Raw genomic sequence first — 26,711 nt, 5'->3', positions numbered from 1 at the left:
CTAACAGAAGCTATTATGAAAACTCATCCAGAAGAAAAACATTCACCTGAGGATTACATTACTATAATCTATATGAATCTTTATTTTGCATGCATCTTACAGCCAAATGGTTCTCAGAGCACTACCTAAACCACAAAACTGGTTGACCAGCCCTGAAGAAGAGCTTACTCATGCTGCTCGAACAGAAGTTGCATATGCCCTTCCCTGAAATCACAGCTCTACTGTCCAGACATGCATTAAGAAACAACAAGCAAAATCATCTGGGCCATTCAAGACACTGGAATGAACAGAAATCAGATACAAACACACGTCTGGCTTTTTAAAATAATAGTGGATATATAGGGCATTTTAAACTGGCAATGGCAAAGACTATAATTTTCTGCTGAGGGATATTATCACAATTTTCCAACCTAGGTTTGAACCAAGGCTTATAAGAGCCCTCCTCCTTAATGCAACATCACACCCAGTACTTTGCTATGACATTCTGTACAGCAGATTATAACCCTGACTCTCAGGCTTTTTGGAGTTAATCATTTCAAAAGAGAGTGAGTTGGACACATTAAATTAACATGGCAAACTAGAGTGGCTTCTTTCCATTCCCACCCCCATATAGTCTTCTTTTTCAAAGGAGGACAAACATTTGAAAAAATTATTTCAGAGTTCTAAAATGGCTCTGACAAGCTACTATTAATAACTCTTGATCCTTTGGATCAATACAAAACACAGTTAGGTAAAAGGGAAAACAAAGAAGGCTAGATGTGCTAATGAAGGCATAAGAAAACAAATCAGTGACCCAGGCAATAAAAGCCTGAAAAATATTATCTTTATATATGATAGTGAATAAATCAAATTTTTCTTTAGTGTTACTTACAACTTTATTTTTATTTCAGTGTTTGAAGAAAAGGTAATGACAGTATTTGATAAGTTATAATCTGGATCCTATTTTACCAATTGTTTTTAAACATTTTTAGTGACTAAAATGATATCTCCGACTCTACCATGTGCTTTCACAAACCACAAGTATCTTCCGGTAGATTGCAAATGGATGTTCCTTCTTCTTTTAAAATGTACCTTAAAAGATATGGTTAAATTTTCCTCTTTCGTCAATAACTTTCAGAATACACATGCTATTCAAGAGTGCCAAATGAATCTGTGAAAAGGAAAATATACTACATGGAAGCTGATTAGACAAGGACAAAGCTAATCAAAATTGATTTGGCCAAGTTGCAGCCTGCTTCCTCTTTTTAGCTATAATGGGAGGGGTGAGAGGGAGTAGATTCTTTTTCAAGTGACATCTTAAGGTTGAAAGCTGGTATCACAAAACATACAGCATGATAAATATCTTAACTAAAAATTGCTAACAAGGGCCTTTGTGATTTCTTTTGTAAGACTACACAGCATAAGAAGTGTGATGAAGAACGAGAGGAAGATGGAGGAGAAAACCAGTAAGATGACGGTTATCTGCAGAAAAGATTGTTTTTTCAAACACAATTTTAAAAGTCTTCCTTTCTAAACTCCATATCTGTCTGCCACTTTTCACCAGAGAATTAAGCAAAGGCATCACTGCTCAGTAGAAGAACATTTTTAGTTATCTGGAAAGATAACTTCATGGATGTACAATAATTACATCTAGTAACTTTAAGAAAACCTCTAGCTGTGATCTGACATTAAACTGGGCTCCCAGGGTCTAAATGGGCTTTTGCCAAAAAGTAACAATGGTGAAACAACTTACTTTTGCACTCTAGCCAAACAAAAATAATAAAACCATAGTCTCAATTTCTCTTTAATAAACTAAATTTAGATTTCACCTTTAAAATAAGCTTTGACATAAATGGCTTTAAAATAACAAGAACATCTAACATTTGGGTCTTTTCCCAGTTAATTATTTGCTGGCATTAGACTCGAAATTCCTTGGCTTCACCTTAAGTTGACACTCCCAAGTGCTAATTAGGAAACTATATACATTATTAACCAGAGAATGTTGTGCTTAAAACATGCATGTTACATATGTATCTTATTATTAATGTTATTCCTTTCACTTCTCAAAATACCTCTTTAGAAAATAGAGCTCCTATTTCCATGAAGCAATTGGTGGCTCGTGAGGGAATTCTTGTCAAAATGCAATTAATAGAAAGGGGCCAAGATGACACAGGATCCTTGTCTTGGAAACATCCTTAACATGAGTCAAATTTAATCTCACTGAAATAGTCAGTGGAGAGAAACGTTAATGACTGCAGATGTTACACATTTTACTCATACTAGGTGATTCCCAAAGAAAATGGCCAACTCATGTATGAACTAAACTACTACCAAGGAACCACACATGTCAGGGAGTACAAGGCCGAGACATGCCTTTCTCCAATACTATCTCTTCCAAAAAGCCACAGGACAGATGGGAAAATAAATGCATGTAAACAAGGTAGACCTAATAATTTCCTAATTAGGAAGATGTGATCTTCTCATTAATTGTCAAGTTAATGGACCACAATAGCAGTTTCATAAATTGAGTCCAGTAATCCAAGCTTTGGTGTCTCTAGTCCACAGAATTCTCCTCATACTTCCAGACCCTTCATCCAGCCACAAAGTTGTCAGTTCTGCTTGATTTGTTTGAATACTGTACTCGACGACAGCTGTCGGAAACAGTACATTGAACAGCTGCTATGACAGCTACAAGGGGCTTGGAAGTTTAATTAGGCTCATTGTGACATTGTGCATTTTTCTAAACACGGAATGATCCACAAAAATAAAGAAATTTTGAGTGGGTCTGAACAATGTTTACTTATTGGCACCACCAACTGGTTAACCTCAGTTTGAGTTATATCCTTGGTCTCATAATATCTTTGCTACCAGGCTGATAAGAGGTATAAAAAAATAAATAAACAGGAGGAGCAGTTAGATGCACAAGAAAAGGGGCATTAAAACGGAGAGGAAATGGTGAGGAAGTCACGTCAATAATCTCTTTCAAAGGCTGGCTGGTAGCCAAGGAGGATCCCACAGTGTCTCAGGATTTACTTCCAAAGGAAATGTATTCAGAGGCCCTGAGCCTGGTGCCAACTGCAAACAAAACCACTCATTATGGTCACAGCCCCCTAGAGAAGGGGAGAATGGCTTACTCTCAGCATCCGTGCGGAGGAAGAAAGTGAGGAGCAGCAGCAGCAGCCTGGCTACGTGCACCATCCTGCAGCTTGGCAGCAGCGTGCGCGAGCAGCTTGGAATCACTGCCTCCGGAGCCGCAGCGAGTCTGTCCGATCTGAAATTTCAGCTGGAACACTTTCAGAGCCTGAAAGCGGGGAGGAAGAGAAAAGAAAAGGAAGAAAACACAAAGATGCTTAGATTTCTTACTCTTTCCCCCCTGGTTCCATCACAATCACCATGACAGACACAATCCATTGTAAATACACAATAAATTGTAACTGTCATGCTTTGTATTAGGAAGGAAATAACTTGGTTTGTAAAATGTAGGAGTCTTAGACTATCCGGGTTTGTGTTGCGTGGGAGCTCTGGCATTCCCAATTTTAGGCCCTCCTAAAGCCAACCACCTTGAATTTCATTCTTTGCTTATGCCACCTTTTGGGCAAAGACCTGAAAAGGAACTGTCACTTCTTATGAAACATTACGTAAATACATCAGTGCAAAGAAGCACACCAGTGCTATGAGAAAGATTTAAGAGAAGTTCCTCCATGCAGGATAAAAGTCTATTACTGACACAATAATGGAAGCTGCTTTTTAGGCATCAGGTGAAATGACAGGGCTAATTCAACTTCTCCAGGTAAATAGCAGAGGTTAGAATTTTTTACACTAGCATATTTGGCTTCTTCCCTGAAGACACATCAACGTTCAAGTCTAGTTTGGCATCAGTAAGTCAAAACAATAGTTAGCATGAGCCTCTTTCATTTAACAGGATTTTTATATGCCTCCCGGGCAAGGGTTTAATTTCCTCAATCTTCTCTGTAAAATCAAAAAGCCACAAACTATTTTTAGAGCACCTACTGTGTGCAAGGCATCAAGAGTGACAGCACAAGGTGTCTCAAGGCAGAAAGATGAGTCAGGTTCTATTATTTTTGTTTCCAGATTAGTAGGGAAAATAAAGCAGGTACACCAGATGATTAGTACAATTTAATAAGTGATTAGTGCCAGGAAGGAAAACCAGATAATGCTGTAAAAGATAGGATCAAGACTGACATCATGGAAATAGTGTCTCAAACTAGGCCTTGAAGTTTAACCAGGATTTTAACAAGATAACGAAAAGGCATTCCAGGAATTCTATGCAAAGGCACGGCAGTGGGAAAGGAAGTTTGGAAAACCTGAGTTTCCTGGTTTGGTTGGAATAGGGCCTCCCAAAGGTCAGCATGCACGGGGCCCCCTGGAAGCCTTCTTAGAACAGATGCGTGAGTACTACCATCAGAGTTCGTGGGTCAGTGGGTCTGTGGTCGGGATCCAATAATTCAATAATTTTTTTTTTTTTTTTTTTTTTTTTTAGACAGTCTCACTCTGTCACCCAGGCTGTAGTGCAGTGGTACAATCACGGCTCACTGCAAACGCTGCTTCCCAGGTTCAAGTGGTTCTCCTGTCTCAGCCTCCCAAGTAGCTGAGATTACAGGTGCCCACCACCATGCCTGGGTAATTTTTGTACTTTTAGTAGAGGCAAGGTTTCACCATGTTAGCCAAGCTGGTCTCAAACTCCTGGCATCAAGTGATCTGCCTGCCTCAGCCTCCCAAAGTGCTAGGATTACAGGGATGAGCCACCACTCTTGGCCTACCAAAGTGCTAGGATTACAGGCCTGGGTCACATATTTGCATAAATTTGCATTTCTACATGTTCCTGGGTGATGCTGATGCTGCCAGTCCAGAGACCACACTTTGAGAACCTTCTGGTTGAAGTCATGGGAAACCATCTTCTATTAGGAAAACCAGAAGATGAAGCAAAAGAAAATGGTTCAGAGTCAGGCGCAGTGGCTTACACCTGTAATTCCACCACTTTGGGAAGCCGAGGCAGGAGGATCACTTGAGGCCAGGTGGCCAGGAGTTCACCTGGCCAACATGGTGAAACTCCGTCTCTACTAAAAACACAAAAAAAATAGCCAGGCGTGGTGGTGCATACCTGTAATCCCAGCTACTCGGGACGCTGAGGCAGGAGAATCACTTGAACCCAGGAGACGGAGGTTTTGGTGAGCCAAGGTCCTGCCACTGCACTCCAGTCTGGGTGACAAGTGAGACTTCGTCTCAAAAAAAAAAAAAAAAAAAGATTCAGACTTTAAAAAAAAATAGGTCACAGAGAGCCTTGGATGGCGATCTAAGTCAAATGGCCTTTATTCAGCAAACTACAAAAAGAGCCATTTAATGATTTAGAACAGAGGAACCATGGAACCAGGCTTTGGAAAGATTAACTGACAACTGGATCAGGGATGATTTAGAGAATGCTATTAGGCCACAGCAAGAGTTCCAGGTGAGAAGTGACACAGGACTTAAGAGTAATGGTGGTACTGGTGGGAATTAGGAAGGGAGGCAATGACTGGCTCCAAGCAATCATTTGAAGTATAATTCTTCACGTGTTAAATAATTGTACCTATAGAACCCTCAATAAATCTAGCACAGCCTCTTATGCAGAGTACACTCTTAATGCAAAATTAAAAAATAAAGAGAGTAGATCACATCCTACTACATCCTCTATCACTGCAGAAAATATCTGAAAATGACTATCAGCATTCATTTGCAAAATGAAACTACATACCTTTAATTTTTAAAACTGAAATATTTGAAACATATACAAAATTTTTGACAGGAAATACTAGAGATATCCAGAAATAACCTAATCCACTAAAATAACTTGTACTTTAAAAAGAATTATAATGCAGATACCACAGTATGTTGTTTCTGAAACTTAGCTTAAGCATGAGAACAAAAATTGTTTTAAAGATATTATCTTTTTTATTACTATTCATAAGCGGTTTGAATGCAGGGAAGATAAAACTAAAAAGGAGAGGAATCACTCTACCATTCTATTAGATAGTCTCCTTTTTTTTTTTTTAAACAGTGGGTTGGCATGAAGAAGCAAGTGGTACACTGGAAAACTTCTTGAATCCAGAAGCTGGCCAGCTGTTCCAAATCAGCTATTGCTATCAATCTCCTCTGAAAAACAACTTATCAAGCAGTTCACAGCTATCAGATGTTAAAAATCTCAAAAGTTCATAGGAAAAGTGCTAAAGGAATCAGCTGTCCCCTCCCCATTCCCCTCCTCCCGCTTTCACTGCTCCCATCCTCATGCCCGCATTTCAAATGACAGCAAAGTCCAGAAGACATCAGTCCTGTCGGACTCAATTTGTGTCTGTGCAAGCGTATCAGAGCCAACTGCTACATAATGACTCCGTGTGATCACAGAGATGGAGACCTATGAATGCTCGCTCAGGGAAGAAGTGATTTGGCTTTTCCTCCTACTCAGCTGAAGTCCATAAGAAGACCAAATTTTTTCAAATGAACCTTCAAATGTTACTCCTGGACTAGCAACAGTGATAGGATCTAGCACTCTAGAAATGAATGCAGCTATAAACATACATATTTATACTTAAATGGGTTGTGCCCAAAGGAGATCAGAGGTGTGAAAATAAAACGTATTCTAAATGCTCATTCCGGCTAATCTCCATTCCTTATCTTGTTTATTACACAGCAACATTGCCAAAAGGGAAATGCTAGCTGCCTATCAGTAAGGTGGAATTTAAATTTAGGTACAAAAATTGGAAATGGATTCTTAAGAAAATAATTAAACCAAAAATAAACAGGATAAAAGAATATCATAAGTAGTTTCCATTAATCTATAGTAAGGGTTGCTAAGTACTCTGAAAAAAAAAAAAAAAAAGAGCAAGGAGGTTCAGTGATATTAAAAGTACCACGTTTTACCTTACTTACATCACACATTATTCAGCATTTGTCCAATAGCCTCAGCAGAAGCCAACCCTTTGATTTTTATATGTTTTGCTCCTTCTTTCTTGAGACAGAGTCTCACTCTCTGTCAAGCAGGCTGGAGTGCAGTGGCACAATCTCAGCTCACTGCTACCTCTGCCTCCTCAGTTCAAGCGATTCTCCTGCCTCAGCCTCCTGAGTAGCTGGGATTACAGGTGTGCGCCACCACGCCTGGCTAATTTTTCTATTTTTAGTAGAGGCAGGGCTTCACCATATTGGTCAGGCTGATCTTGAACTCCTGACCTCGTGATCCGTTCACCTCGGCCTCCCAACGTGCTGGGATTATAGATGTGAGCCACTGCACCCGGCTCTCTGTCTTTCATCAGCAGGGACATGCAGATAGAACTCAACCATGTATATGAATCTAAAATACAATTTCAAAAAATTTATAACTCCCTGGTTTCTTATTTCTCATACCACAAAGATCTTATGAAACAATAATTTTGCTGATTTCCAATTAACTGAATTGTATATCAGCTTTTGTATATCTGTACATGTGTGGTTGGAGAAACTAACAGTTCAGAGGGCAATACGATGCATGTAATATAATTTGAAATGGAACAACAAAGAGCGCACTTGCCTAAAAGCCTTAACAAATCACGGTTTCAAGCGATCACATAAAGTGACATCTATCCAACTCTTTTTCTTCAACTTACCATTGTAACACTTTTCTGTAATAAGTATATTCATATTCAAACCAATATGAATGTTGAAGGATTTGTACTATTTTTTTCAGCTTTCTATACTGTTGATATTTGTTTCTAAATACTGTATTAAAATTTTCTTTAAAAAAAGACAAACTAGGGCCTAGAGTCCCTTAGAAAATGGCAGATTATAGGCTTTGTATGGGAAATGTAGAAAATTAGTCAACATCTTGCCATACCAGAAGCAAGGAAGTTGTCAGAACTACTAGGCTATATTAAAAAATAAAATCCAAGATGAGGAGGTGCCTATCAGCTAAATGTAGGGAAATCTGAGTGACAAAAAGAATAATAACCGCAAAGAACTACAACAAATCACATTATAATCTATGAGTTCATAATTTTAAAAATTTCACTGGTTACTCTAGGAGAAAGTTAGAGAACCAAATCATTACTCTGAAAACGGGAACAGAAAAGGAATTAAGCATTAAAAAAAAAAAAACAAAAAAACTACTGCTGTCACTTAAAACTAGATATCATTGTTTATCTCTGAACATTTTTCATTTTTCTATCATAACAAACCCATCCTCTCAAGTCTAGACATCTCAGAAGCAATATCATAATGATATTTAACCTGAACATACATGCATAAAAGATATGCATTAAGTTGGGGGATGGTATGGGAAGGAGTATGTCCCCAAATTACTTCTTTTTATCTACCTCCCAAACCAGGCCTCTGTAAATCAACTGAATGTGGTTTCTAATTATTTAAGAGAAGGATCCATTTGTACAAACGATGTGCTGCTAGGACTCTCCAATTTGTAAAACAGACAAAAGCAGGGCTGCTCTGGCTGAAGCCTGAAGGAGGGGAGGGGCCTGGAGCCTACAGCAAACCTGACAGAGGCTTCAGGGGGCACCCCAGGAATTCCCTAGGCCCTCAGTGTCCAGCTACAACACAAGTACATGAAAAGAGAAGAGAACCCAAAAGCAAACTTTCAACATTTCACTGACTTGTGGATTTTCCAAGAGAAGGGAGCCACCTAAATATTTTAACGTGGTATAAAACAAGAATCTTCCAGTACTGACAGATATAACTTTCTTCAGGATAGAAATGTTTTTTTATCTGCATTGACTAATAATTGACCACTTTAAACGTAGCTAGTGCGAATGAGGAAGTAAAGTTTTTATCTTATTAAAGTTCAGTTTAAATTTACACAGCCACATGTGGCTAGTGGCTACCCTATTGGACAGCACAGACTACAACTACAGGTTTACAGCACTGAACAGAAAGTCAGTGTTTTTTGGAGGTGTAGACTGAAACAATGAGGTGAGAATTCTGAGTTCTCGTAGTCCTTGGCTTCCCAATAATCAGACACTAAAGATTCACTGTGTTATGTGAGGATACCCATTTAACCTTTGGATCACTCACTAACTGATATGGTTTCACTGTGTCCCCACCCAAATCTCATCTTGAATTCTCATGTGTTATGGGAGGGACCCAGTGGGAGATAACTGAATTATAGGGGCAGGGCTTTCCTGTGCTGTTCTAATGATAGTGAATAAGTCTCATGAGATCTGATGATTACGTAAGGGGAAGTTTCCGGGCACAAGCTCTATTCTCTTGTCTGCTGCCATGTGAGATGTGACTTTCACCCTCCACCATGATTGTGAGGCGTCCCCAGCCATGTGGAACTGTAAGTCCATTAAACCTTTTTTTCTTCCCAGTATCTCAGGTATGTCTTTATCAACAGTGTGAAAGCAGACTAATACACTAACCCACCCATGTCCCTCATCCTGCCAAATAAAAGATTTCATTTTTTTTTAATTATTTCATAGAATGTAAAGGGAAGATCAGTCTATCACCATACTACCCTGAACACGCCCAATCTCATCTGATCAAGAATGCAAAGGGAAGATCAATAAGTGGTTGAGTATATAACTGGAAAATATCCAAGTAGAAATAGTGTTAATGAATGTTCCTTTAATATTAAAGGAAAAATTATGTTAAAGATGGCGTTTCATACTTCATTGTATTTCTCACTACTTCTGGCAGCAAAGAACTGCCACATTCTATAGACATAAAGGACAAGCATACTTCTAAACATCCTCATGAAATAATTTGTATAGTTGTATAGTTTTTATAAAATGGCCACATTCAATTAATATTAGCAAGGGATACGGGAAACACATTCTTAAATGTATGCAGGGCACCAAAAGCTTTAATGTCAATTACGGAAAATATTACTGAGAAAAGGGGCCATTGAACAAGGTTATTGAATTTAATAAAACTATGAAAAACCACCACAAACCAAGCACCTCTGAATAAAATAGTCAAACCTAAAAATATAAGAAATTATTTGTATGAAACTTGTAACACCTCAAAATTATACTCCACATAATCAGCACATCAAATCAAAAACTCCAAATTTTTCTGTTTTGCCCTAAACATGTTTTTATGACAATCAGGAAAACAACAAGAGGTAGTTTAAGAGCTATTACATATAAACACAAAGTGATAATTCAATCATCTCATTTTTGGCTTAGGCTATGACTTAATATGAAGACCCCAGGGGACTATAAGCACACAATGATTCTTTGAAGAAATCAACTGAATTTTAAGAATACCCGAAGAGTAAAACAATTCCTATCAATATAGACACTTAAAAGATCCCTTATATGCCTAACTCTAATACACAAAGAAAAAAAAGTCAATAGCTATTATTCTGAGCTTTTTCTATAGTTTATGATTCACTTTCCAAATTATTATTGATGCATCCCTTAAGATTTCAAGTGGCTTTACATTGGAAGCACATATAAATATTAGTTATTTTCAAGGATGGCCAAATGACATTATTAACTTTGATTGTTTCTTTCTCCTTTGGGAAGAAAAAAATGAGGTATGCCATGAGAAATGAACAGATAGAAAGGAAAAAAAACCTCATCTCCCTTTGTATCTATTGTTCCCCTACAAATAGAACTATAATTCTGATTTGAAAAGAAGGATAGCTTTAGAAAAAGAATCTAAAATTTCTTTCAGTTATTACTGCATGTCATAGCTTCTATCTAGTTTTATGTGATGCCAGTAGAAACTGGCAATGAAACGGTTAAAATACAAGTCTATTCAACATGCCGCTGGAACTCTAATATTTGTTCCTTTCATCCAAAAAGACACTGCAGAAGTGAGAAACAGATCTTTCTCGCAAAGTGTAGATAGATATGCAATCCAGCCACTTTCCACTCAAACAGAACATGGATTCTATTATTCTAATCTCAGGCATTTCTTTTTTTTTTTTTTTTGAGATGAAGTCTCATTCTGTTGCCCAAGCTGGAGTGCAGTGGCGTGATCTTGGCTCACTGCAACCTCCACTTCCCAGGTTCAAGCGATTCTCCTGCCTCAGCCTCCTGAGTAGCTGGGACTACAGGCACACATCACCATGCCAAGCTAATTGTTGTATTTTTAGTAGAGACAGGATTTCACTATATTGGCCAGGCTGGTCTCAAACTCCTGATGTTGCGAGTGGCCCATCTCAGCCTCCCAAAGTGCTGGGATTACAGGCGTGAGCCACCGCGCCTGACCGGGCATTTCTTTTTTTATGTTAAATAATTTATTAGGATATTCTGTCCAACCATTCAAAAGAAGTAATTAATATGCCCTTGATTAACAGGTCTAGACAAGACATTTTCATGCTAGGAGTATCACCATAAGCCTAATTTATCATGAAGCGATTATGCACCTGTTCCAAAATTTCATATTATTCCCTATATTTCACTTTTAATAACCTATATACATCAAGCTATAAGACATTATTTATGACCAATAAACTAATATGTAAGTCTAGCTTTAAAATTTCCTTGATGACAGACTGCACACATTACAATAGGATCTTATCCTAATAGTAATGTATGATTTGTTGTTTTATTTTAAATTGATATATAAAACTGTATATATTATGCACAACATGATGTTTGAAGTATATATAGTATACATTGAGGAATGACTAAATTTAGCTAATTGACATATGCATTACCTCATATAGTTATCATTTTTGTAATGAGAACATTTTACATGATCTGTCTTGGCATTTTTCAAGAATACATGGATATGAAACTATCATTTCTACATCAATATAACTGATTTTGTCATCTTTAAAAATCAAAACAGGTTTTCTTAATGAATGCAAAATATTTGTAAAATACATTTACTTTTTAAATGTTATGGGTAATAGGTTTTATTTATTATTGTATCTATTTTATTTGTTTTAGCCCTATCGATACATAGTACGGAAAAGTCTGGCAATACATATTTTACTTCTTTACTATGAAAAGCAATTTTAAAAATTCACTTTGAGGAGAATTTACTACTCTCTAAAGGGAATAATCTACATTGATCTCTTTTCCTTAGGATTATTTTAAGAATAAAGTGAAGGACCTTTTAATTGTTTTTTAAATAGTTCATTATGATAGCTCAAAGAAAACTAATTTAGCGCCTCGCAGGTGTAATATTTATTGGTAGCTCCATCCTCAGGGTGATCAAATCTCTGGGCCAGCTGTAAAAGTGACTTTGCCCTCTCCCTCAGGGAATGCCTAGAGACAATTTTTGTTGTCACAGCATAAGAAGGGTGACCCATGGCACCTAAGGGTAGAGGCCAGGGATACTGCCAAATACCCTATAACACACAGAACAACTACCTGCCCCCCAACAAGAAATTATCCCATTCAGAATGTCAGCAGTGCCAAAGGTGGGAAACCCTGTCCTAGAACAGCTCATTGGCACAGAGGAAAAATTCCAAATTAAAAAAAAAAGGGGGGGGGGGACTTTTAAGACATAATCTAATACATTGCTTTCTAAACCCACCAATTTTAGGTGTTTCCAGTACAGTTTTCATACATAAACTCAAAACAGATTTGAATTTCTGGGCATGGGAATATGGATGACACCCAAATTTCCCTTTTTGTCCTAAGTTAGAACCAAAGTTGGCTTGCCTTAAAAGTTTAGTTCACAGGCTTAGGCAGCATAAATATTGTCACCAATTAAAAGAATGAAGCTGTTAAATGGAACAGACATTGCACTGATGTCAGTCAGTGAATAGATATGGTTCCCATGTCTCATGATGGGAGCTTAGCTCTTCTCTAAGGGAACAGTCTCAGGAAAGAAATACTCAGTTTCAAGGACTGTTTTCTCACATCACTGCTAGCAATAGAGATCAATAGTGGAACGGTGAAAGGCTGTCATAAATGGCTAAGGAAAGTGGAATTAAAGAATATTCTCTTCATACCTCTCTCACCTTATACACAAATCGACTGAAGATGAATCAAAGAGTTATATCTATGACCCAAAACCATAACAATTCTAGAAGATAACATCAGAAAAACCCTTCTAGACATTGGCTTAGGCAAAGACTTCATGACCAAGAACCCAATAGCAAATGCAACAAAAACAAACATTAAATAGATAGGACTTAATTCAACTAAAAAAGCTTCTGCACAGCAAAAAATAACAATAATAATAATAATATCAGCAGAGTTAACAGACAACCTACAGAGTGGGAGAAAATCTTCAAAATCCGTACATCGACATAGGATGAATATCCAGAATCTACAAAGAACTCAAACTCAAATCAGCAAGAAAAAAAAAAAATCACATCCAAAAGTGGGCTAAGGATATGAACAGACAATTCTCAAAAAAAGATATACAAATGGCCAACAAGCATATGGAAAAACGCTCACAAAATGCTCCCTGATCACTAATGATCAGAGAAATGCAAATCAAAACCACAATGCAATACCACCTCGGTCCTGCAAGAACGGTCATAATCGAAAAAATATTTTAAAAAATAGATGTTGGTGTAGATGTGGTGAAAAGGGAACACTTCTACACTGTTGACAAGAACGTAAACTAGTAAAACCGCTATGGAAAACGGTGTGAAGATTCCTTAAAGAACTAAAAGTAGATCTATCATTTGATCCAGCAATCCCACTACTAGGTATCTACCTAGAAGAAAAGAAGTCATTATCCGAAAAGATACTTGCACACGCATGTATACAGCAGCACAATTTGCAACTGCAAAAATATGGAACCAGCCCAAATGCCCATCAATCAACGAGTGGATAAAGAAAATGCAGTATACTTATACCACGGAATATGACTAAGCCATAAAAAGGAATGAAATAATGGCATTTGCAGCAACACAGATGGAATTGGAGACTATTATTCTAAGTGAAGTAGCTCAGGAATGGAAAACCAAACATTGCATGTTCTCCCTCATAAGGAGGAGCTAAGCTATGAGGATGCAAAGGCATAAAAATGATATAATGGACTTTGGGGACTCAAGGGAAAGGCTGGCAGCAGGGTGAGGGATAAAAGATTACACATTGGGTGCAGTGTACACTGCTTGGGCGATGGGTACACCAAAATCTCAGAAATCACCGCTAGAGAACTTATGCACATAACCAAACACCATCTGTTCCTCAAAAACCTATTGAAATAAAAAATAAATTTTAAAGGCAGAACATTATAATCCCAACGTGTCCTCATGACTATTCCCACATCTCTCTAAGATACTATTAACAATTTACATAGTAGAGAAAATAGGTTGTATGGGGAAACTAAATAAATGACTATCAAACCAAACAGAAACATAAAATCTAAAGAAAGGTAAAGAGGACAAATATTAACCATATATATCCAAAATACACTCTTCACTTCTCTCACTCTGTACATATATTTCATTCAGTTATATTGCACTCATCTTTACTGTTAGTGCCCTCTTCACATCTACTCCCTCCTTCAATGAAACCACAGACTGATAAAAATCAGAAGAAAAAAATAACATCATTTTGGGCAACCCTCTCATTTAACAGACAATGCATGAAGTACAAGGACATAATGGAATTAATAACCTCAAAATACACAAGTGAGTAGTCTCAGAGGAGGGCTTAGAACCAATTTTCTTTCTTCTATAGCATGGTGTATCTACTTTTACTATCTCTGACTTACTGAAACAGAAATAGATAGCTGAGGCGATGTCATGATTAATTCCAAAGTGATCAACATAATGAAAAAGTCCCTCCTTTAATTAGCAAAGAGACAATATTACAATGGGCATAAACGAAAGGGGAAGGCAACCTTAAAGGCGGGGTATAGGAAGGCAGGATGAAAGAATCTCACTGAATGAAGGTATTTGGCAGTCACTGTCCTAGACCAATAAATAATTCACAAATGAAAGTTTTATCCTATGAGTCAAAAATTTTCTAAAGAGTCAATCTTTAACTTGGTACCTGTTATTATGTACCTGTGTATCTTAGAGTAAAAGTTTATAGACGTGCTTGGAAGGAAAAATGATTAACCAGTAATAGATTTTCTAAATTCTCACGTTTGTAATTGACCGAATAACACGCAGACACATGTTTATACCACCTTAAGGCATATCTATTTTGCATATTACCATCAAGTTCTATTTTATGGAGTTTCTCTCTCTCTCTCTCTCTCTTTTAGATAGGGTCTTGTTCTGTCGCCCAGGCTGGAGTGCAGTGGCACAATCACAGGTCACTGCAGCCTGGAAATCCTGGGCTCAAGCTATCCTCCTGCCTCTACCCCCAGAGTATCCGGGACTACTGGCAAGTCCACCACATTTGGTTTTTCAATTTTTATTGGGAAGGGGTCTTGCTATGTTGCCCAGACTGGTCTTGAACTCCTGCACTCAAAACAATCCTCCCACACTGGCCTCCCAAGGTGGTGGAATTACAGGCATGAGCCACCATGCCCAATCGATTTTTTTTTTTCTCTGTAAAATTTAACTGTCAGCAAGGACATATGTTGAGTAATTGTGACAAGGTGGGAACGGGTTAGATTCTGAATTCACAGAGTTATATAGTCTGGTTATCTCAGTGGAGAGACAACAGCCTGAGTGCACTTTATTATAAAGTTGCTGAGGGCAACATGGCCATATTGAAAGAAGAAATGAAGATACACAATGGTTATTTTTCAAAAGAAGTTGGCGTTACAAAGTGATTTAATAAAGTATGAAAATTTCCTGCAGCAATAAAAGCACTATGCATTTCCCATACCAAGATGCATCAGAGTGGCAGCGAAAAAAATATTATTCCCATACTCACTCCTTTAGAAAATATATTTGAGACCTCTGGAAAGACTTTTTAAAGTACTGTCATTTTTATTGTACTTCTATAAAATACTAAAACAAAATACACAATATGGATATCAAAAAAGGAGTTTAAAGTCGTTAAAAGCCTGCTAGCAAACTAGATGTAGTAACTTTCTCAACACCAAACTTTCTAGAAACCAATTGTTATCTTAAATGAACAGCCCATTAAACTAAAAGAAAAGAAAATGTTGAATAAAAACATCGATCAAACTTCTCCGCTGGGTCAGGCACGATGCCTCATGCCTGTAATCCCAGTGCTTTCAGAGGCTGAGGCAGGAGGATCACTTGAGATCAAGAGTTCAAGACCAGCCTGGGCAACATAATAAGACCCCATCTCTAAAAACAAACAAACAAAATTTATCTGTTGGATATGGGTCTCACATAGGCCTTTTGAAACCCAGATATTTATATTTCAAAGTAGAGGAGTAGTCATTCTAAAATGAGTAGGAATAGGTTCAGGAAGCAAGCCAGGAGTGTGGCTGGCACAGATGTGCAAGGATGGGTGGAAGAGAAGTGCAGGGAATGCCTAATTGTTATCCGGTGCAGGATCACGCCCCAAATTAAAATGCCATCTTTTTAAGAATTTCTCTATCTTTTGTGGTGTACCTAACAATGTTTCCATCACAAACTGAATATAGACTGACCCTTTCCTTTATTATGTTTCCTTTAATATTTTTAAATCATAGGTTTAATCATGAATATTTATATTACCTTGTTTAAAAAAATTGAACAGCCACACTTTAGAAAATGTGCTTACTTCACTAATAGCCCTCACTCAGGCACTAGAATTAGTAAAAGGAAAAAGGATAAATATATATACAGGCTCTAAGTATGCTTACCTAGTCCTCCATGCCCATACAACAATATGGAAAGAAAGGGAATTCCTAACTTCCGAGGAAACACCTATCAAACATCAGGAAGCCATTAGGATATTACTATTGGCTGTACAGAAACCTAAAGAGGTGGCAGTCTTACACTGCAGGGGTCACCAGAAAAAGAAGGAAAGGGAAATAAAAAGGAACCGCCAAGCAGATATTAAAGCCAAAAGAGCCACAAGGCAGGACCCTCCCTTAGAAATGCTTATAGAAGGACACTTAGTATAGGGTAATCCCTTCCAGGAAACCAAGCCCCAGTACTCAGAAGAAGAAATAGAATGAAGGACCTCACGAGGATATAGTTTCCTCCCCTCAGGATGGCTAGCCACTGAAGAAGGAAAAATACTTTTGCCTGCAGCTAACCAATGGAAATTACTTAAAACCCTTCACCAAACCTTTCACTTAGGCATTGATAGCACCCATCAGATAGCCAAATTATTATTTACTAGACCAGGCCTTTTCAAAACTATCAAGCAGATAGTCAGGGCCTGTAAAGTGTGCCAAAGAAGTAATCCCCTGCACTGCAGGCCATACATTTCAATCCCTGTATCTTTAACCTCCTTGTTAAGTGTGTCTCTTCCAGAATCGAAGCTGTAATATAAATGGTTCTTCAAATGGAGCCCCAGATGCAGTCCATGACTAAGATCTACCACGGACCCCTGGACCGGCCTGCTAGCCCATGCTCCAATGTTAACGACATTGAAGGCACCCCTCCTGAGGAAATCTCAACTGCACAACAACTACTACGCCCCAATTCAGCAGGAAGCAGTTAGAGCGGTAGTCAGCCAACCTCCCCAACAGCACTTGGGTTTTCCTGTTGAGAGGGGGGACTGAGAGACAGGACTAGCTGGATTTCCTAGGCCAAATAAGAATCCCTAAGCCTAGCTGGGAAGGTGACTGCATCCACCTTTAAACACGGGGCTTGCAACTTAGCTCACACCCAACCAATCAGAGAGCTCACTAAAATGCTAATTAGGCAAAAACAGGAGGTAAAGAAATAGCCAATCATCTATTGCCTGAGAGCACAGCAGGAGGGACAAGGATCAGGATATAAACCCAGGCATTCGAGCCGGCAACAGCAACCCCCTTTGGGTCCCCTCCCTTTGTATGGGAGCTCTGTTTTCATTCTATTTCACTCAATTAAATCCTGCAACTGCAAAAAAAAAAAAAAAAAAAAAAAAAAGAAAAAGAAAATGCGCTTACTTCTTCCCGTAATTGTCACTAGGGTCAAAACTATTCATTGCATAAATCTTCATCACCGGCCGGACGTGGTGGCTCATGCATGTAATCCCAACATTTTGAACGGCCAAGGCAGACGGATCACCTGACGTCAGGAGTTCAAGACCAGCCTGACCAACATGGAGAAATCCCATCTCTACTAAAAATACAAGATTATCCAGGCATGATGGCGCATGCCTGTAATCCCAGCTACTCGGGAGGCTGAGGTGTGAGAATCGCTTGAACCCAGGAGGGGGGCTTGTGGTAAGCCAAGATTGCGCCAGTGCACTCCAGCCTGGGCAATAAGAGCAAAACTCCATCACAAAAAAAGAAAATTAATCATTTTCTAACTTGTACTTTCGAATGGTCCATACACTCCATCACACAAATTTAGTGCTTATTTCAACACACATGTGAAAATATGTATTTATATATTATACACATTTACTATGCTACTAATGAACTAAATACATTTTCAAACACAAAATTAGAAATTTTAAAAATAAGAAAAAAAAACAGAAGTTCTATAATTCTTTTCCTAGGCCATATAAATAATTAGGGGCCCATTGCCCTAGATATAGTTGGGATTTTTTGTTTTTGTTCTTTGTGTTGAGACAGAGTCTCGCTCTGTCGTCCAGGCTGGAGTGCAGTGGCGCCATCTCAGTTCCCAGCAATTTCCGCCTCCGGGTTCAAGCAATTCTAGATTCTCGTGTCTCATCTCCCTGAGCAGCTGGGATTACAGGCAGGTACCACCATGCCCAGCTAATTTTTGTGTTTTTAGTAGAGACGAGGTTTTACCACGTTGGCCAGGCTGGTCTCAAACTCCTGGCCTCAAACGATCCACCCACCTTGGCCTCCCAAAGTGCTGGGATTACAGGCGTGAGCCACCATGACCAGGTGAAGTTTGGATTTTTTTAAACCTATATTTTAAGTGACCATAGACAAAAATGACATATTTTACTAGTCTGTCCACCAATCTCTATGTGACAGCTGATGTCAACAAGACATATTATAACACATAGAGAAGACACTGTTGTTTGGGATTTTCAGACAATGTCCTCATGTTATCATTGTAAACCATCTACATTAAACTAGAATAACTTTACACACGAACAGTGTTTGTGCTTTAAAAATGAATTCCTTCATTCTTTTATTCCATGAATATTTCTGAATACCAGGCAAGGTGATAGGGACAAGAAACTTACAATAAACGTACAAGACAGCAAGGTCCGGCCAGGTGCGGTGGCTTACGCCTGTAATCACAACACTTTGGGAGGCCAAGGAGGGTGGATGATCTGAGGTCAGGAGTTCAAGACCAGCCTGGCCAACATGGTGAAACCCCATCTCTCCTAAAAATACAAAAAATGAGCCAGCTGTGGTGGCGGTTGCCTGTAGTCCCAGATCCTCGGGAAGCTGAGGCAGGAGAATCGCTTGAACCCAGAGGCGGAGGTTGCAGTGAGCCAAGCTCGTGCCACTGCACTCCAGCCTGGGCAACAGCGTGAGACTCTGCCTCAAAAAAAAAAAGAAAAAAAAAAAAAAAAAGCAAGTTCCCTGATACTGATACATTCTGGTGCTAGGAGACAGAAAAATACAAGTAATTTTTTGAGACAGAGTCTCATTCTGTCTCCGAGGCTGGAGTGCCTTGGCAGGATCTCAGCTCACTGCAACCTCTGTCTCCCAGGTTCAAGCGATTCTTCTGCCTCAGCCTCCCAAGTAGCTGGGACTACAGGCGCGGGCCACCACGCCCGGCTAATTTTTGTATTTTTAGTAGTGACGGGGTTTTACCAAGTTGGCCAGGCTGGTCTCAAACTCCTGACCTCAAGTAATCCACCCACCTTGGCCACCGAAAGTGCTGGGATTACAGGCATGAGCCACCATGCCCGGCCAAGTAAGTTTTTTTTAAGGTACCTGGTAAGTGCTAGAAAGAAAATTCAGCAAGTTAACAGGGGTAGAAAAATAACTGGTATGTGGGAAAAGAAAGGGGAGACTTTAGAATAGGGTGACAGGAAAGGACCCTAGAGAAGGGGGGGCATGTGAGCCTGAACCTGAATGACAAGAAGAAATGCAGAAAAGCTTCCCAAGTGAAGGCACAGACTGCCCAGGGCAGAGGCTGGGACGCAGGAATAAGCTTGGTTGTGGCTGGAGCCCAGAGATTCCCAGCAGAGAATGATACCAGGCAGGCTGGGAAAACAAAGTAGGCCCAGGTTGCACAGGGCCTGTAAGCAACAGTGGAGAGACTGGATTGCATCTGAAATGCAGCAGAAGACACTGGAGGGCTTTATGCTATGGAGTGACATGGTCTGATTTATATTTAGATGACTTCTCCAGTGGCTGTGTGCCAATGGTCTAAAAAATGCAACCTCCCCCGACTGCCCTCCCTGTTCCCAAGTCTCTGTAGAGACTTCCAATCCGTTTACTTGGACACAGCCATTAAGCTCTATTGTGAAGTCTTTTGACCCTTTATAAAAGGCTCACCAGTTTCACTTTTCAGTGATCCTATGGCAGTCTCCTCTTCCCAATTCAGAAAACAATCAGAAATAATGTGTCGCTTTTTAATGTTTTCAGCTGCCCTTCTCTGTTCCTACACAGCAACCTGCCCTACAAAATCAAATGACTTTTTTTCTCCCATTTCTCTTCATAGAGCAGTTTAACACACTTAAAAAGTAAAGTACCTGACATTAGTTCTCATTTGCGTTCCTGAAAAACGCAAATGGAAAAAATCTGCTTTCATGTACAAAGGAACGGTCAGCATTACGGATCTCTGTGGCCACACTTTTCAATCTGTGATTCCGGAAAGGCTTTCTACACTCACTTAAAAAAAAAAAAAAGAAAAGAAAAAAAAATATTTTTAGGTTTCTGAAGTTTTGTAGATCAAAGCCTTTTTTGTTTGAACATTTTAAACTCTGTAATGTTAGCAGTGATACTAATACCCAATAGTACACTGGAATTCAGGCTATTAGAAAACAGGGCCTTTCCAATAATTCAAACATTCTTTCTTTCAGGATTTAGAAGCCAAGGCCTGCTGTGAGTCAATTGCTGGCTATCTTCCCAAATTAGCTTTTCAGTCTTAGTTATCTTTTACATTTCACCCCTTAGTCTTCACTCCAGGATTTCCTCCATTATTGAAGCAAGGCTTTTAACACCCCAACATGAAGTCATTTAGCTCCTTAGTGTTTCTTATTAGTTACCTAAATAGATTTGAGACTACCAGTATTTAACCTTCTGTCTTAAAAATGCATTATAAAATGAGACGGTTTGTTATATGGAGGGTGTAGAACCTGACACACACAATAATGCCACCTTATTCTGCTTCTCAAGTAGAAAACTCTATTCCCTTCCTGGACTGACCTTTCTACATGCCTTGGCCAAAAGAATGGGACAGAAGCAACGTTGTGTGCGTCTGACCCTGAGCCTCAAGAAACCCAAGAAACATCAGGAAGAAGCTCTGCGTGGTCCCTTCCACTTGCTGACCTGGGGTCCCCTGCCACCGCTGTCAGAGATGTGTGAACCAGAGCAACTTTATCTTGAAAAGGGGCTGGGTAAAATGAGGCTGAGACCCACTGGGCTGCATTCTCAGACGGTTAGGGCATTCTAAGTCACAGGATGAGATAGGAGGTCCGCACAAGATACAGGTCATAAAGATCTTGCTGATAAGGCAGCTTGCAGTAAAGAAGCCTGCTAAAACCCACCAAAACCAAGATGGCCATGAGAGTGACCTCTGGTCGTCCTCACTGCTACACTTTCAACAGTGCCATGGCAGTTTACAGATGCCATGGCAACATCAGGAAGTTACCCTACATGGTCTAAAAAGGGGAGGCATGAATAACCCACTCCTTGTTTAGCATATCATCAAGAAATAACCATAAAAATGGGCAACCAGCAGCCCTCAGGGCTGCTCTGTCTATGGAGTTAGCCATTCTTTCATTCCTTTACTTTTCTTAATAAACTTGCTTTCACTTTACTCTATGGACTCGCCCTCAATTCTTTCTTGTGCGAGACTCAAGAACCCTCTCTTGGGGTCTGGATCGGGACCCCTTTCCTGTAACACCACCACCACACAAACGAGCCCAGACTAGCCTGGTGGAGGATGAAAGACCATGGGGAGCAGAGATGAACTAGCTAACTGACCCACTGTAGACCAATCATTTCCCAGAAGACCTGACAGCTGGTTGCAGACTCAAGAGTAAGTCCAATGATGATCATCTGAGCCGGGCCACCAACAGCAGAACCGCCAAGTTGAGCCCAGCTCAAACTGCTGATCCAGAGAATTGAGATAATTAAGTGGGTGTTGGGTTAAGCTACTAAGTTTAGGGATGGTTTGGTATACATCAAAAGCTGACAATACAAAAGTGTTAAATATTTTCCTCATGCACTATAAAACAAAGATAAATAAGTGTATGTTTTCTTCAGTACATTTACCCTACTTTAAATACTCAGGTAGGTAACTTGGCTTCTTATGGTTACATCTAAATTAATTTGGTCTTCTGGCAGCAACCAACTAATAAAATCACTAGCTTTCAGATCTTTAAAGTAAGGTACATTATTCTGTGATTTAGAATATCAGAACTTATTTGTGCCTCTTGGCCCCTTTTTCCGATTATAAATATTTTCTGCCACATAGCTCAGGGACAGCAAAATTGTCCTAAAATGTCCTTAACCACTGGCTAAAACCACGAAGCATGATGTTCCTTTCTGGTGATATAATGGAAGTGACGTATGTATCTGAGATGTCAACTGATTTCACCAAGTACACTGACAGGTAGTAGTTAGCATAATTTTAGATGCTGTTTTCCTTAAGCAGGTTCTGCCGGGGGATAAATCCCACAATTCAAGTAGGGTTGATACTTTAAAAGCAGAAAAGTTTTCACTCAAGCTTCTTAAAGGAATGATATTTTGAACTGTCTGCGCTCCTCTGGCCAGTTTCTAACAGCATGTTGTATATGCCTCTCCTTAAATAGGAGCTAGTCAACTTGACTAGTTACTAGAATGTGTGAAAAAGTGAGGAGACATGATAATTATTGAAATAAATAAATGAATTTTGCAAGGCTGCTAAATACAAGATCAATATAAGAAACCAACTGTATTCAGAATAATTAGGTATTTCTTAAATGTGCTATTTATAGCAGCATCAAAAATATAAAACACTAAAAAATAAATGTAACAAAAGTTCACAAGATTTCTATGCAGAAAATTAGATAGCATGATCAATAAATTAAAGAAGACTTAAATAAATGGATGATTATAGTATGTTCACAGCTTAAAAGACTCATTATTGTAGGCCGGGCATGGTGGCTCACGCCTGTAATCCCATCACTTTAGGAGGCTGAGGAGGGTGGATCACCTGAGGTCAGGAGTTCAAGACCAGCCAAGCCAACATGGAGAAACCCGGTCTCTACCAAAAATACAAAAATTAGCCTGGCATGGTGGCACATGCCTGTAATCCCAGCTAGTCAGGAGGCTGAAGCAGGAGAATCACTTGAAATCGGGAGGCAGAGGGTGCAGTGAGCTGAGATTGCACCACTGCACTCCAGCCTGGGTGACAGAGCGAGACTCCATCTCGAAAAAAGACTCATTCTTATAACGATGTCAATCTTTCCCAAGTTTATCTATGAATTCACTGTAATCCCAACATAAATTTCAGCATACTATTCTTGTGAAATAGAAAAACTAATTTTATAATTTATAAGAAAATGCAAAAACACAAGAATAGCCAAGACAATCTTATAGAAAAACAAATGTTAAAGAATTTATACTACCAGTTACCAAGACTTATTATAAAGCCACAGAAATTAAGATGGTGAAGTGTTAGCTCAAGGACAAGCAAACTAGTGGAATAGAAAAAGAAGTCTAGAAACAGATCCACCCATATGTACTCTCAGATGATTTACACACAGCTGTGTCCCTGTATTGCAATGGAAAAAGAATCTTTTCAATCAGTGGTGATGGGTTAAATGGGTATCTGTACGAAGAAAAACATACACTGACCCTCTATCTCACACCATATACAAAATAACATATTAGAGACCTAGATGTGAAAGATAAATAATACATCTTATACACAACGGCACAAAAGAATATCTTTGTAGCCTTTCTCAAAGCATGTTTTGAAAATAAGGTAATGACAATAAAGATTGATAAATTTCAATTAATTAAAATTTAAAATGTCTGTTCATCCAAAGATATTATCAAGAAAGGGCAATCTACAGAGTGGAAAAAGATATTTGCAAGAAATATGTCCACAACAGCCCTGAAGCTATCCATTTCTATTGTATTGTCTATCCTTTTGGGGAAATGGGGTGGAGATAAAAGCCTTAAACAGGCAATTCACAAAAGAGATAACCCAGATGGTCACTGAACATATGAAAAGGGACTGAACAATGTTAGCCATTAAAGAAATGCAAATTACTATCAAAATGAGAAACCACTCCACACTCACCAGAATAATTAAAATCAGAAACTCGACACCAGTACATGTTGGGAAGGTTGCAGTGCAAATTAAAACTCACATACTGCTGGTTAGAGTGCCAACTGGTAAAAACTCCTTTGAAAAACTGTTTTGCTAAACATATACCTACCACATCAACCAGCAGTTTCATTAGGTTATACTCAACAATAACTTAGATGTTATTATTAAAAAACAAAAACAAAAAAAACAAACAGGCCAGGTGCGGTGGCTCACGCCTGTAATCCCAGCACTTTGGGAGGCCGAGATGGACAGATCACACGAGGTCAGGAGTTCGAGGCCAGCCTGGCCAACATGGTGAAACCCTGTCTCTACTAAAAATACAAAATTAGCCGAGCATGGCGGTGCATGCCTGTAATCCCAGCTACTCGGGAGGCTGAGGCAGGAGAATCACTTGAACCTGGCAGGCGGAGGTTGCAGTGAGCCCAAGACACACCACTGCACTCCAGCCTGGGCGATGAGAGTGAAACTCTGTCTCAAAAAAAAAAAAAAAAAACAGCAGCACAAATTAGAAATAACTTACATATTCATCCAAACTAGAGTGAATAAATAAATTGTGGCATATTCATAAAATCAAATACTTGTTTACAGCAATCAAAATTTAAAATTTCTGCTGAGAAAATATAGCTTTTCTAGAAACAGCTTATTAATGCATAGTTTGTCTTAGTTACCTTCTAATCATTTTGAAGAAACTAAATTGATCACTAAGAATAATAAAAGTCAAAGTTACACACAAAGTAGAATTGAACTCAAATTCTCTTGGAAACATATACAGAAGGGAGAACAGTAAATGACCAGCCCAAAGCACTGAGACTCTAAAGACTGATTTCAGTAACTAGCCTCTAATAAATTTGCTTATCTGAAAATACAGCAATATGTAATATTAGTAAAGCATGATAATATGTGTTAAGACCCAAATAAATGGTCTGAATGATAAACATTAGTATGTATGTAGAAGAGGAAAATATGATCTCAGACTTTTAGTTCATACTGGTAGAGGAAAAGGTAATGAAACTTGAAGAAAGAATCCAAATGGGTAGAGGGAAGGCCCCTGGGGCCAAGAGAATCAGTGTAGTGCAAACAAAGGAACAGAGACAGTCAAAGAACCAGATTCTAGACCAACTTCAGCACTGACTTTCTTATATGCCTTGGCCAAATCACTCCCCTTCTCTGCCTCTAGTTTCCCTGGTTGCTCTGTTTTATAGCATTTGTTACCCTCAACATGATAATATTATATAATAGATTTGCTAGGTTTTGTTGTCATTGTCCCCATCCCCAGTAGACTGAAGTTCCACAAAGACAAAGATTTTTTTTAAATATTGTTAAACATGCAAGATTTGTGTGAAAGTACATATATGTAACATGCATGGAATAATCTTATTTTGCAAGATGCATAAAAAACAATACAGCAAATCCATCTGCAATTTCTTCTAACTCACAGATCAATGGAGATTGTGGTATCCATGTTAAAGCTGTATCAGTTGGCTACAGTGTTTACTTTTTGTAGGAAACAATACTGGGCTATTTGAGAGTGGGTTTTATAAAGCTCCGGAGTTCTAACGTTGTTAGGGAATTAAGGTCCAATCACCAAGCCTAGTCCATGCTTAGGAATTTCCAAGGTACTTATACAGGCAAGTGAAAGGAGGTAAAAATCCTCAAAATAATAACCTAATTTCAGAAGCATGTATTTTCTTTCTTTAAATATTAATAGGGAAAAAATAATTTAAAAAAAATTTAAGTAGTTAGAAAGAAATTGTTTAGTGATAAAGCCAAAGAGTTGAAATATGGCTCCAAAGAATCTGTAAACCAGGCCAGGCGCTGTGGCTCAAGCATGTAATCCCAGCACCTTGGGAGGCCGAGGTGGGCAGATCACTTGAGGTTAGGAGTTCAAGACCACCCTGGCCAACGTGGTGAAACCCCGTCTCTACTAAAAATACAAAAAATTAGCGGGGTATGGTGATGGACACCTGTAATCCCAGCTACTCAGGAGGCTGAGGCAGGAGAATCACTTGAACCTGGGAGGCAGAGGTTGCAACAAGCCAAGATCGTGCCAGTGCACTCCAGCGTGGGCAACAGAGTGAGACTCCATCTCAAAATAATAATAATATATGAATAAATATTTATTGAATGTCAAATCTCTGTTTCTCAGATCAGGCTAATACATGTTAGACACATAAAAAAAGATCAAACAAGGACAATGCCTCTAATAAATTTGCTTATCTGAAAATATAGGGAATGTGAACAATTAGAAAAGCACGATAATATGTGTTAAGACCCAAATACATGGTTTGAATGAGAATATGTAGAATTTTGAGTAAAAAGCGTATCAATAATCAGCATAAGATTTAGATGTTGATATGTTCAAAACATTATCAGAAACTAATAAATTGGCTAT

General features: G+C 38.8%; 1 protein-coding gene across 44 annotated transcripts in view; it reads right to left on the bottom strand.

Moving 5' to 3' along the window:
- Positions 1 to 26,711, bottom strand: part of PTPRD (protein tyrosine phosphatase receptor type D) — a 2,298,568-nt gene that overhangs the window by 418,740 nt on the left and 1,853,117 nt on the right. For all 44 annotated transcript variants that reach the window (XM_055350539.2, XM_055350541.2, XM_055350534.2 and 41 more), the window contains one exon: positions 3,114 to 3,280. In XM_055350539.2, the coding sequence (XP_055206514.1) occupies positions 3,114 to 3,177 (64 nt within the window). In that variant the 5' untranslated portion in view covers positions 3,178 to 3,280. The remainder of the gene's footprint in view (positions 1 to 3,113; positions 3,281 to 26,711) is intronic.

Source organism: Gorilla gorilla, chromosome 13 (genome assembly GCF_029281585.2).
Source record: "Gorilla gorilla gorilla isolate KB3781 chromosome 13, NHGRI_mGorGor1-v2.1_pri, whole genome shotgun sequence".
Lineage (NCBI taxonomy): Eukaryota > Metazoa > Chordata > Mammalia > Primates > Hominidae > Gorilla > Gorilla gorilla.
The sequence above is the reverse complement of the archived record's forward strand: the minus strand, read 5'-3'. Positions and strand labels throughout refer to the sequence as shown.